The following is a 14,531-nucleotide window of genomic DNA, read 5'->3' on the forward strand; positions in this document are numbered from 1 at the left end:
CCCAGCACTCGAAACTGTATCAATTCCAGGCCTGGCACTCTATCCACTGTACCAGCTAGTTGCTTCTTAGACAAAAATCTGGTTCAAGAGCATGAATGGGGATGAAGGATAGTGTTAGGAAAGAAGGAGAAGAGATGATGGAGATGGAGGGAGAAGAGGGGATGGAGGAGGGAAAAGTGAATTTTCTTATGAGTTACGGTATTTGTGTGCCATTCTGCATTCATGAGACCCCCAAAATGGATATGTGAATTCAAAGCCTATCAAACTTCAAACCCCATCACAAAAGAAACCACATATGTGTCCTTGAATCAGCTTTCCTTTCTGCTTTCTAATACGTGTCCCAAAGCTTTAGAGAGAAGCCTGTCATAGTCTTATTTATCCATGCTGGGCACAAGTATTTGTTCCCTTATTAAGGAGAACTAGAAATTAAACCACAAGAGTTTTGGGTTTGGTTTTTTTTCAGTCTTACATTGAGATGCTCTGTGGGTAGAAAAGTGATAAAACTATTTGATGAGAATGAGTAGGAAATTTAGTTTGAAACCCCTTCAAGCCAGGGTGGCTTGTGTTCAGGGTACTAGCCATCTTACACATCATCCATCTGTCTCTGATTACTCTGGCCTGAAATGACAGAGGTGAGTGGGAGAAACTCTAACTGCTGGCTGACAAAGGACAAGTGGTGCCTTGTGATGTCAGGGCCACCTCAGATCCCCTTACTAGGAAAACCAGGAGTCAGATTAGTCCTGCTCTGTACCGCTGAGAAAGTATATCTAGTTTTTTCTCTCCATCACAGAACAAGAGAGCATGAGAGAGAGACAGAAACAGAGACAGGAAAGGAGGGAGGGAGAGACAGAGAGATAAAGAGAGAGACAGTGAGGCAGAAAGAGAGAGGGGAAGAGACAGAGACAGAGAAAGAGAGAAGAAAAAACACTGACTTTATTTTTTCTGTAGAAGCAGTTCCTCTTCAGGAAGCAGAAGCTAGAAATGGACTGGCTACACTGCTGACCTTCAGTGCCTAGTTCCTGTTTTTCTAGAAGTTCTTATAGGTAAGAGGCCTGATGGTACCTGCTTTGTTGGATGGGATACCAGACTATGGGGCAGGGTGGGAATGGGGAGATTAGGACAGTTTCTATCCGGGGGGTCATGAGGATATTTTTGTGGGAGGGAATTTTCTTTAGGGATAAATGTGATAGACATTCCTTATGCCAGGAATAGGAGATGGAAATGATTTTTCTTCCTTTGTCCTCACCGTTGGAAACAACTAGGTCACAGTTATCTCTTAAGGGACAACCCTTTCCTATAGGCTCTGGGGAAAAAACATAAGCCACCTGAGCATTATCTACATACAAAATGGATTTTCTTGTTTGCTCCTATAAGTTACTAAGAAAAGAGAACAGAGACTGAGTCAGGAAGACAACAGTTCAGATTTAGTCTCTGCCACTTACTCTAGCTAAGTGATTCTATGGCAAGTCACTTAACCTCTGTTTGCCTCAGTTTCCTCAACTGTAAAAGAAGGATAATAAGAGCACCCTACCTCACAGGGTTGTTGTAAGGATCAAATGAGCTAACATATTTTTAAAGGCCTTTTAGCAGTGTGCAGGGGACGGAGTAGGTGCTTTATCACATTCTCTCCCTCTTTGATGTCAACCTGAGACTGCCTCTAGGTCCTAATTGCTTAGACTTTCAAAGCAATTTCCCCCTGGCTCCTGGATAAAATTGCACCATGGGAGACTCTTTTCAGTCCTCTCACCCTGAGAGGAGATGGGAAAGCAGGCAGACTGTGGGAGGGTTTAGAGCAAGATTCTTTGTGTCATGGACCCCTCTGATAGCTGGTGACCTTTTTCAAAACGATGTTTTAAAATTTGTTTTAAAAAATTATCTCCTATCTCAATATTAAACGTATTTCATTATCATTTAAAAAATATTGGAAGGTGGGTAGTATGTTCAATATATAGGCAACTCCCTTTATCATTGCAGATGGGTACTCAGTCTATTTAGTCTTAGAGAGTTGGTTTGCTTAAAGTCACTGAAAGGGTTAAGAAAGGCTTGCTCTGGGTAGAACAGTCAAGACTCTCAACTCCAGTCATTCTGACTCTTTAGAGGCCAACACTTTTTATTCAATACACCGACCTTATCTCTTGTGAAATAAAGAATAAAAATATATGTGAGAGAACTCTGGAGAAAGAAGTGGAGATGGGAGCCATTGGAGTAATGACCCTGGGTCCATAGGATTTTGCAAAACAAAGAATTGTAGAACTACTCAGACAATTTGAGATTTAGGGAGCCTGGGAGAAGCCAGCCATCCTCCACTAAGAAAAAGCTACTTGAAATCACAGGAAATAGATGAATTTCTACCTTTCAAGATTCATCCTTTTCACTAAATTTTGCTAAAATGTTACTAGAAGGATAGTTCTACTTTTCCCCCCTCCATTGCTTATATTGACATATAGGTGAGTTTCTTAGCTCCTTTCTTTAGATTACTTTTAATGATGAGGGCCACCAATATGAAATGGAGGAAGGAGGAAACAGAAAGTGACCTGAAGGAATTGATTAGTTTAATCAGTTATGTGGAGGCTGGTTCGAAGGTAAGAAAATATTAACTTTACATTGAAAAGTAAAACCCAGGAAGGGAATGAGAACTGGATTAAAAAGAAGAAAAAGAAGTGACTGAAACTGTACAAAATTAGCTATTAGGGCATTCTTGGGCTGCTACTACTTTAGTTGGGAGAATGGGATAGTTATGGAAACCAGAGTTCTTAGCACTTTATTTGTTGACACATCATTTCCCTCTAGGAAATCCTTCAGTAGCTGAATGCCAAGAAGACACCGGATATTTCCCAAGGGTAAGAATGAATCCATCAATTGACAAGAATTTATTAAGCACTTGCTTTTGTTGACTAAGATGGAGATACAAAGAAAAAACAAAAGCTTCATTCTAACAGTGAAGATCACAGATATACAAATCAGAATATACCAGACAAATACAGAGTAGATGGAAAGTAATCTCAGAAGGCATCATTATAATTGAAAATTGAAGCTTTATTACAACAGTTCAGGCGAGAGGATCGTGAAGTTGGTAGCTATGTGAGTGAGAAATAGAAAACCTATGGAGGAGAGGAGTTGTAGAGAAAGGAATTAAAAGATGTAGTAACTAATTGGATACGTAGGGTAAGTAAGAGAGAAAAATCATCGTGGATGACCCTGAGGCTGCAAACCTGGGGGACTGGAGTGATGATAAGTCATCTCTACAGTAATAAGGAAGTTCAGAAGAGGGGAGAGTTTTGGGGGGAAAGAATGAGTTCTGACTGGACATATTGAGGTTGAGTTACAAATGGATGATCAGTTCAAAAATGTCCAAAAGATATTTGAGGATTTGGGAGTAAAGCTTAAGAGAGAGAAATTAGGATTGGGTAAATAAATCTGAGTGGTTTGCATAGAGATGATAATTGGATGCCATGGGATCATCCACTTGATGAGGTCATTAAGTAAGAGCATAGAGAGAAAAGATGCCAACCAATGACAGAGCCTTGAGAACAGCCACCATATCGAGGCATGACACAAATAAAGATACAGCAAAAGAGACTGAACAGTAAGTCAGAGAAGAACCTAGAGAGAGCAGAATCATGAAAACTCTGAAAAGGGAGTATCCAGAAGGAGAAGGAGAAGAAAAGGTGGTCAATAGCAAAAATGGTGCAAGAAAGAGTAAGAAGGACTAGGATAAAGAAAAAAGAGGTCATTAGATTTTTCAATTAAGAGACTATTAGTAACTTTCCATTTCAATTAGTAACATTCAATTTAATGATGAGGTGAGGAGCCAGATTGTAAAGAGCTTCAAACAGAGTAAATGGAGGCATCAGTCAATAAGCATTTATTACTTGTCTGCTACATGCCAAACGTAATAAACACTGGGGACAAAGAAAAGCAAAAATAGTCCCTGCCCTTGAGGAGCTCATAGTCCAATGGGGTGACTACATGCAAACGAATATGTACAAATAAGCTACAGACAAGAAAAACTGAAAATAACTGAGAAGGGAAGGCACTAATATTAAAGAGGGAGGGGATGGGAAAGGCTTTCTGTAGAAGGTAGAATTTTATCTGGAACTTCAAAGAAGCCAGAAAAGTCAAGAGACAGAGATGAGGATGGAGAAAATTATGAGTATTTGGAACAACCAGTGAAAATACACTGATTCAGGAGGAAGAAGGAAGTCAGCGGGTCAGTGTCATTGGATCTCAATGTACATAGGGGTAGAAGGCATAAGAAGATAGGAAATGCACAAGAAGGCCAGATGAGGAAGGGCTTTGAATGCCAAACAAAGGATTTTTTTTCACTTGATCCTGGGGGTGATAGGGAGCCACACTGGAGTTTATTGAATTGAGGGAGGGTTGTGTGTGTATGCATTTTAGGAAGACAGCTTTAACAGCTGAGTGGAAGATAGATTGGAAGGAGGAGAGATTTGTGGCAGGCAGACCATCTACTAGCAGACAGTTTTGGTTTTTTAAGAGTAAGAGAAATAGGGATATAAGATGATAGTTGGCTGGTATGATCAGATCTAGTGGGGGGTTTCTTTTTTTTTTAATTTTATTTTATTATTATTATTTTTTAATGTTTTACAATCACTGCCATAAAATTAAGATTTTATCCTCCCCACACCTACCCCCCACTACCCCCCTCCCTCCCCACGACCGCATACAATTCTGTATAGATTCTACATGTACTTTCCTATTGAGTACATTTTCACTATAGCCATGTTATGCGGTCGAACTAAAATAAATGGAAGAAATCATATAACAAATCAAAACATGATACACAAAAACACACACACACACAAACATGATCTGCTACATTCTGCGAATGACTTCCATATTTCTTTCTCTGAGTGTGGAAGGCATTTTGCCTTAGAGAACCACCATTCGGATTTTTTTTAAAATACGTTCTTGTGTTATTACGAAATTCCAAGTCTACCAGAAAAAACTCTCGCACACTGTGGTTGTTGCTGTGCACAAAGTTCTCCTGGTTCTGTTCCTTTTACTCAGCATCAGATCATATAAGTCCTTCCAGGTCTAGTGGGGGTTTTCTAAAGAAAGAGGAGGTGTGGACATGTTTGTAAGCAGAAGAGCCAGTAGATCTAGGAGAGATTGGAGATTAGAGAGAAAAGGGGGATGACAGAGGGCAATCTACTACTGAACATGGGAGAGGAGGGGATCAGGGGTTACATGTTGTGAAAGAGTAGATTTTAGCAAGCAGATATGCCATGTCACAGATGTGCCCATGTAGTGGGCAGTCCTGGAGGCAAGAAGACTCATCCTCTCCTGAGTTCAAATCCAGCCTCAGACACTTACTAGCTGTGTGACTCTAGGCAAGTCACTTAATCCTTCTTGCCTCAGTTTCCTCATCTGTCAAATGAGTTGGAGAAAGAAATGGCAAATGACTCCAGTATCTTTGCCAAGAAAACATCAAATGGGGTCATGAAGAGTCAGACACAACTGAACAACAGTGCCATGCCAGCATCAGAGACTGGAGTGAAGTAGGAAACAATAGGGGATGATGCTGGAGAGGGATATGAGATGAAGAAGGGAGAAGAGAAAACTCTTTCAGAATGACCAAAATGTTTTCAACTAAGTGTGAAGCTACATTCTGAGGTGGGGGGTGGAAAAGGAAGTGTCATGGGAAACATAAGGAGAGAAGGAAAGGTTGGAACAATTGCTACAAGAGAATAGGGAACCGATTATAGTGAAGAGGAGCAGATTGCCTTGTTTGCAGTGCATCCAGTTGAAATTAACTTAAAAATTTATTCATAGTGGACCCAGGCAACATGATTACAACATTTTCTCTCATTCCATTCAGCCGCATGTGAGTAGGAATGAAGGTGGCAGATGGTGGGAAAACATCAATTTTCAGTCAACTTAAATCCATCAACTCTCTCCTTCTGAGCCTTTGTATGGGTTGCTCCACTCATTTGAACTTGAAGTTGTTAGTTCCCAGACCAATTTAGTCAAAAAGCATTTATTAAATGCCTCCTGCAGCCCAGGCACTTCACTAAGCACTAGGGATATAAAGAAAGGTTAAAGATCTCAAGTAGTCCCTGATCTCAAGAAATTCACAATTTGATAGGGGACACAACATACAAATAACTATATACAAAACAGGCTATATACAGGGAAGGCACTATAATTAATGGGGGAATCAAGAAAGGCTTCCTGTAGAAGGAAGGAAGTATTTTAGTAGGGACTTGAAGGAAACCAGAGAGGCCAAGAAGGAACCTGAGATGAGGAGGGGGAGAATTCCAGGCATGATGGACAGCTAGTGAAAATGCACAGATGCAGGAGAGGCAATGTCTTGTCTAAAGAATAGTAAGGGGGTGGGGCATAAAGTGTAACAAGACCGGAAAGATGAGGGAAGGTGCCACAGCAGCAGGCTTTGGGCATTTTAGTGGCAATAAGATTCAACAAACCATGGTCTTGTTTCTGCCAGTTACAAGACCCATACCAGTGGGAAGCACTGACATACTTTTGAGGTCTAGGGGTGCTGAGAACCCCAAAATTCAAGGGCAAAAGATACAGGTCCCACCTAGAAAGAATTTGACTCAAACCTTCTTTCAGAGACAAGATTTATTGTTTCACCAATAAAAGTGAGCAGGACTTTTAAGAACCAGTGCATTTGATAAAAAAACAAAACAAAACAAACAAAAAAGAAACCTGACCTCTTTTATAAGGGAAAAAGATTTTGTGGGAAAATTTCAAGGGGATCTAGGAGTGGCCAATAGGCTGGGGTGACTAGCAGGTAACAGACAAGGGGTCTAGATGGAACTAAGGAGTGGGGATCTAGGGTGGGGCCAGGTGCAGACAATGGGGGCTCCAATGAAAGGGCAGCGGAAAGGATTATTAACTGGGAAGAGCCAGATTCCCCAGGCAAACACCAGGGACCCTGGGCCATGTGGGAAAGTCCAGGGCCTTTTAGGGGTCCATCATTAGTGCCCCATCATTACTAAACTTTAATAGGATGGACTCCTAGACTATCCACCACTGACCACCAGCCCTGTGGAGGCAGCCAGGTAGTGCAAAGGATAGAACACTATGCTAGGAGTTAGGAAGACCTGAATTTAAGTCTGGCCTTAGACACTTTCCAGCTATGGGATCCTGGACAAGTCACTTAACCACTGTGTGCCTCAGTTTCCTCACCTGTAAAAGGGGGATAATAACAACACATGCCTCCACAGGACTGAGAATCAAATGAGATAATATGTGTAAAGCACCTAAACTTTCTATAAACACTTGTTCCTTTCTTTCCCCATGCCTATAGACAAGTCACTTAAGTAACCTGCTTTGTTCATCTATAAAATGGCAGCGCTTGTACTATTTCTTGGGACTTCACAGGGTAGTTATCAGAAAAAGAAGTCTTTCTCTCAAGGTCAAAGTGTCCCTTGGGTTTGCTCTGATGATGAAATGAGGAATGTTGAAAATGGCCAGGTTCTAATCCAAATGGGCAGGTATCACTCCAAGCAGATCTCTGCTCCTTACGTTGCTGCTGTTTCCCCACCCACCCTGTATGTCTACTTATTCTTTACCATTTATTCACACATTTCCTTCTTCATCTGCAGACTTGGTCCAGTTCCCTCGGAAAAGCCACTGTCACCAGATCAAGTCAGTGCTATTACCATGTCCCCCTCACCGGATTTCACCATTGTGGGAAAAAGATCACCTGTCTAGCACTGAGCAGATGTCTCACCTCAATTGTCAGGCTGAAATTAGCTCAAGACCAGTGCCCTACACCTGCTACACAAACAAGCTAGTGCCCTCCTCATGGCTCCAGGAACACCTGGCCATAGCTGTGCCACACCTGACTCTCCCTGGTCACAGAGCAATGGCTGTGCCATTACCTCACCTTCAACACCACAAGCATCAGGAAGCCACCCCAGCCTTGCTCTCACATCATAGGCGTGACACAAAGAACAGGGTAACTTCTGTGGCCTTAAAGCCAGTCAGTCAATGCCACATTCCTCCGCTCAGCTCCAAATACCAGCTTGAGTCCTTTGTAGAGTCAAATTCCTATCAGGCAGAAATGCCTTCAGATCTTAACCACCTTCCCAAGATTTTCCCAAAACATGACCACTTAGTGGCCAAAGCTCTGATACACTCCAACCAACAGCCCCTATCTTCATCAATTGCTGACCACAAGGCTGGTCTTTCCCAATTCCTGAATCAGAGAACAATGATTGTATCTAGACCCAGAACACGCCCTGACTACCAGGCCAAGGACATACTATCTATGCCAAGGGGCCATGGTAATCAGATTCAAACTTCACCAAGGCCCTGGAGCCAAGCCAGGGCAGGGACTGCTGATGCAATTGAATTCTTCCACCAGCAACATGAGACCATGGTTACACCAGAACCACCTTGTTTTGAATGCTGGTCTAGGCCATCAGCAATGAAAACATTGGACCTGGACCACTGGGTCCAGACAAAAGCTTCCAAGGGATCCTATCCCAGTCTCCATCTCAAGGAAACAATATCTCTATTAAGATGTATTGACCACCCCTCCAGGACGCTGGTTAGATATCCAATATCTCTGAATCAGAGGACTACGACTCCTAACCCTCCAAACTGGGCTAAAGGCACACTTTTACCATCACTAGGTCCAAACCACCAGTCTAGGTTAAAACCTACCCCACAGAGCAGTGAAATATCTGGTCACTGGAGAAAGCCCATTTCAGTGCCATTCTCATTACATCACCATATACCTGATGCTCTACCTCAACCTGGCCATGATGACCAAGTCAAAGATGTACCAGCACAAACAGACCAACAGGAAACAGTGCCACCTAAAGCAAATGTAGCCACAACTCTAAATGGTCATGTTCACTGGACAAAACCTCTACTTAGCATAGAACAACAAGGGATAATTGCACTTGGTCCTCACCATCAAGCCACACCTTCTCATAGCCATGACCACCAAGCTGAGGATATGCCAGACCCGAATACCCAGATTGTACTCCAAAAAGATCTAGACAAGTGGAAAGCAGGACTAGATCAGGAGGTGACAAATCCCATAATCCTGGAACAGCAGGCAATGCTTCCACAGGGCTCACTAGACCTCCAGGACACAACTTCACCTAGTTCCAAAAACCAGACCACACCTCTAGCCATCAAGGATCACCAGGTTGATGATATGCCAAATTCTAGTGTCCTAATCAAACTCCAAGAGGAAGCACACAACTGGGAAATTGGACAAGATCAACAGACCATGACTCCAATAAGGGAGGGTAATAGGACAGCCCTAATTCCACTGGACATAGTACATCACAACATGATTCTACGTAGTGTCTCTGACTGCCAGGTCATATCTCCTCCCAATCTTGACTTTCAGGTTGAGGATACATCAGGCAAAAATACCCAAGGAGTCTGTCCAATTACCAAAGACCCCTGGGAAACAAGACTACCAGAAAGAGACCTCCAGACCATAGTTATCATAGATCAGGGTCATAATGTCATTTCTTCACTGGGAAAAGACTATCAGGACACAGGTCTCCTTAACTCTGACAACCCAGATACACCTCCACCCAGCCATGACTACCAGAGTCAGAATGCACCAGAACTCTCTGACCCAGTCATATACCAACAAAAACTGGAACCCTGGGAAATAATGTCATCAGAACTAGACCACCATGTGATAGCTACTATAAACCAGGATCAGTGGGAAACACTCCCAGTGGACACAGAGCATCAAGATGCAGCTCTCCTTGACCCTGATGACCAGGACACACTTCCATCTGATGATGACTACCAGGATCAGGATGAACCAGACTCCTATGACTCAGTCACAGTCCAACAAAAACTGGAATCCTCAGAAATATCCTCAGAACTACGCTACCATGTGACAAATTCTGTAAGCCAAGATTACTGGCAAGCACGACCATTGGACCTAGATCCTCAGGCCACAGTTCTCCCTTGCTCTGATGACCAAGACATGCCTCCATCCAACTATGACTACCAAGGTCAGGATATAATAGATCCAAATGATCCAATCACATGCCAACAAAAACTGGAACCCTGGGAAATATCACCAGAACTAGGCTCCCAGATAACAGCTCCCACACTCCAGGATGAGGGTGCAAAAACTGCACCGAGTATAATAGACCCTGATGATGTAACTCTTTCAGGTCACAAATACCATGCTACACATCCACTTCCCCCTGAACAACAACTGGATATATCAGAGGAGACATTAGCCTGGAGTGGCCAGGTCCAGCAAGAGCAAGATCGGTGGGAAGCAATGCCATTGACACTAAACTACCGGGTTATGACTCTGGGTCAGGTTCCCCAGAGAGTACTCCCACTGAAGCTAGAACAGCAGGTTACAACTCCATCTGGCCCTGATCCCAGTGCCATGTCTTCACTCCGTCATGATGACCAAGCTATGAATGTAACATACTACCTGACCCAACCCACAATCCAACCAGAACAAGGACATGGGGAAACACCATCACCAGGAGTAGAAAATGGGAAAGCAGCTCTCACAAGTCAGGACCATCAGGAAATGGTTCCTCTACTGGACATAGAATACCACAATACCATGCTGTCTTGGACAACTCTTCAACCCAGTCCTAGCAACCAGAATGAGGATTTGTTAGGTTCCAATGCCCAGGTTACATTCCTACAAAAACAAGATAATTGGGAAACAATTCCACCAGGATTAGACTATTGGGAAACACCTCCAAACAGCCCTGACTCTGAGGCTGAGGACAAACAGGATCCTACTAGCCAGTTCACACTTCAAAGAGAACAAGATCACTGGGAAAACATGCAGCATAGTGAAGGCTACCCCTGCATAACTTCACCAGTACCTGAAGAACAGGCCTTGACTTCACTATCCCCTGACCACCAAGATGAGGAAATACCAGACTATAATGTCCAGACTACAATTTCCCTCCAGACAGGACAGTACTACTGGGAAACAGAGCCAGCCAGGACACACCAACCAAACATCATAATTCTCCCAGCCCAGGATCATGGTGAAATGCATCCACTGAGCTTAGACCACAAGGACATGTCTCTATGTCCACCCAGCCCTGAAGATGTGACCTCTTCTCCACTGACTATTGACTACGGGACTAATAGTATTCCAGATGCCAATGCCCAAATAACAGTTCAACTACCCCAAGACTTCTGGAAAACAAATCCATTAGAAACAGACCACCAGCTTGAAATTTCAGTGACAACAGAACATGGTGCAATAGCAACCCTGGGCATGAACCCTGAGGACACATCTTTGCCTGGATCCCAAAACCAGGCTATACCTTTATTCAGCTCTGACCAAGACAGTAAAGAGAAACCAGATCTCAATGATCAAGTCACACTTCAATCAGAGCAAGATCCCTGGAGAATGATGCTACCCAGAATGGACCACCAGACCACAACTTTCACAGGCCAGGTTTCTGAAGCAACACTTTCACTGGACTTAGACAGCAATGAAGGAAGTCTACCTGAACCTGAGAAGACCACACCTCTGCCATGCCCTCACCACCAAACCAAAGACCACATTCCAGACACCAGTGCTCAGGACTTGGTTCAAACAGAATCAGACCCCTGGGAAACCATGCCACCAGAACAAGACTCTTGGGCCATCCTTGTGCCCCAAGACTCTCAGGTGATCACTTTCACAGACCAGGATCATCCAGCTACTCTTCCTTCAGACTTAGACCCCCAAACTTCATTTGAATCTGAAACTCAGAGCACAACCCCAAGTCCTTCCCACCAGGTTAAGGATGTGCCAGGCTACAATGCCAAGTTCTCATTTCTAACAGAACAAGGACCTTCACAAATAATGCCAATGTTGGGAACAAATCATCAGGATACAACTCTCATGGACCATGATGAGGAGACAATACCCCCTCCAGAGTTAGACAACCAGAACACAGCTTCACCTGACCCTAAGCCCATGGCCATACTTCCACCCAACCCTGAACAATGCATCATTCCTTCACTAAACATTGACCATAAGACCAGGGACATTCCAGACACTAATTCCCAGGTCTCGGTTCAATTGGAACTAGACCACTGGGAAACTAAACCACTAGACATAGACCAACAAGTCTCAACACCAGAAAGTCAAGATCATAAGACAAGACCTCTAATGGATGTTGACCCTGGTCCCAACTGTTGGGTAACACCTCCTTTCAACCCCAGCCTCCAGTCAGAAGCGGCTCCAGAACACCAAACTCAGATAATATCTCCATCAAATGTACCTCACTCCGTGGAAATGTCAGTGAGACCATACCATCAAGTGACACCTCCATATTTCCATACTTCCATACTTCCTGATCCTCCATCCATTCCTGATTACCACCCTGAGACTAAATCAGATTTCACCACCACCTTTCCGGAAATAGCTCCCATCAATCTGATGAATAATCAGGAAGCCAACCCACCAACCCAAAAGTATAGGACTATATTTGGACATCCATCAGGTCCTAGGAATAAGTCTGAAATTCTAACAGGTGGCGGTGACCAGAAGCTGGGGGCTGGATTGACCTCTGACTCTGTAGATGAAATTGAATCTGAACTCTTATACCATACCCAGCCTGAGCAGAATAGGCAAGCTCCAAAGCTTTTAAATTATGTCAAACCAGATATCATTGAAGGGGGGGAAAGCATCCCTACTGTAACTGTTCATTCCATCATCAATTCCATCCCTCAGCAGACAATCAAAAATGACATCTGTAAGCAGATTCTCCTGCAGAGAATAAAGGAACTCTTCACTCAACATCATGGTGGACAGATCTCATGTAAATATAAGGTCTGTCTAGCCTGTGCCTCCTGGATCCCAAATGGCTGTCCTCATATTCGTGGAATAATTAAATACCCATGCGGGGCACAATTGGTTGTTATACCAATTGTTTCCAGTTCTGAGAAAGACATAGCTGTGAAGTTTGTCCTCAGATGTCCCCAGACATTGACATACTCCCTCTCTGATCCCCCAAACACTTCTTTCTACAGGTCTTCACACAATCACCCATCAACATTTTCAACATTTTCCCATGCATCACCTGTAACTCCTCAGTCTGAAAAATCAAAAAGTCTTAGCAATTTTTTCCAGCCTCAGGACAGAGCCAGTAAAACTGGATGCCAACAGTCACCCAAGAAGAGTAAGAGGAACAGAGATGAGGATGAACCAAGAAGAGGACCCCAGAGATTTTTCAGATCTCTGCTAGAGAGATTTCAAAGGAGACAAAGGAGAAATTAAGTTATTATATATTTTTAAAGGAACTGATCCTTCTTGTGACTTCAAAACTTGAGTCTTATTTTGCATCTCATTTTTAAATGTTATGTAGAGAGATAGAGGTATATAGTGAAAAGACAAGTCTGGATTTTTCCCCCTTTTTAAATAGGCTTTTATTGGGATATTTTGGGGGAGAGGGCTTTAAAATCACATAGATTTCTTCTTTCATATCTCTTTCCCTTCCCCTCCTATGAATCATCCTTTATTAAAAACTTATTTTTTTAAAAAAGGGAGAAAAATTCAGCAAAACTAATCAAAATATGATTTAAAAAATTAGTGTTCTATACTTGTGGATATTTCACTTCCGCAAAACAGCAAGGAGAGAAGTCTTCTCATATCTCATCTCTGGGGCCAACCTTTTTCTTTATAATATTAAGATAGTTTTTAATTGTTTGGTGGTTGTTTTTTTACTTAGCTTGTTTTAATCATTCTGTATGTCATTTTTTGGCTCTGCTTATTTCCATTTTGCATCAGACCATGTAAACTTTTCCATGCTTCTCAAATTCTATCATGTTTGTCATTTTCTATAACATAATATTATTCTGTTACAATGAATGTTTCCCTCATTACAAGGTTTAATCAAATATACCTGTATTATCCATAAACCTCTTTGTTCTGAGCTACTTCCCCAGGTTTTTAGCTCTATACTTCAATATTTCAATGATTCAAAAGTCTTATGATTTCGTCAGTGAACACATTATAAAGCTGCAAAAACTTGGTAGAGGGCCATCTTTACTTTATGTTATTTTAAAATTCTACCCTTTTAGGGATTGAATCCGTTAAATTTTTTGTTAGCAGTTGTATGACATGGTTCATTGCTGTGACTTAAAAGTGGGGCTTCTCAGAAGAATTCAAGCTGATTCATGCTGAAAGCAGGAGAACCTTTTATTTGGCAGATGTTATTTTGATGGCCAAAAGCTACCTGACTTGCAGTTTGCTGGTTAGATTTCTTTCTCAAAGACCAAGCCTTAAACTCAATTCACTCTGGATCTCATGGATTGGACAACAGATGGCTGCCCCAGCACCACTTACTGGTTATTTTTTTGAGCCCTCCCGGCTCAGAGTGAATGTAAATGGTAACTGTTTCTCTTTTGGCCAACTACCCTGAGGGTCTAATTTTTATTATTAAAGGGGCTATTCCTTGATTCACTTCTGAAAGAGGCCTATTCACTGAATGGTGTTGCCTCACTCAAAAGTGAGAACTTGAAAAGACCTTAGCTAAAAAAGAGCCAAGGTCTCCCACTGCATCCTGGGCCAT

The 14,531-nt window shown here is 42.6% G+C and overlaps 1 protein-coding gene and 1 long non-coding RNA gene across 2 annotated transcripts in view; one reads left to right on the top strand and one right to left on the bottom strand.

Annotated features, from left to right (window-relative positions):
- The window catches only part of LOC140506448 (uncharacterized), a 49,834-nt gene that overhangs the window by 22,396 nt on the left and 12,907 nt on the right, over nucleotides 1–14,531 (bottom strand). The gene's annotated exons all lie outside the window — the stretch shown is intronic.
- On the top strand, nucleotides 746–13,704 carry LOC140506446 (uncharacterized). The gene is made up of 3 exons (XM_072613625.1): nucleotides 746–1,043; nucleotides 2,791–2,840; nucleotides 7,596–13,704. Exons 2-3 carry the CDS (start codon nucleotides 2,810–2,812, stop codon nucleotides 13,235–13,237), a joined length of 5,673 nt encoding a protein of 1,890 aa, XP_072469726.1. The 5' UTR covers nucleotides 746–1,043; nucleotides 2,791–2,809; the 3' UTR covers nucleotides 13,238–13,704.

The sequence above is a fragment of the Notamacropus eugenii genome, chromosome 5 (assembly GCF_028372415.1).
Source record: "Notamacropus eugenii isolate mMacEug1 chromosome 5, mMacEug1.pri_v2, whole genome shotgun sequence".
NCBI classification, from domain to species: Eukaryota; Metazoa; Chordata; class Mammalia; order Diprotodontia; family Macropodidae; genus Notamacropus; species Notamacropus eugenii.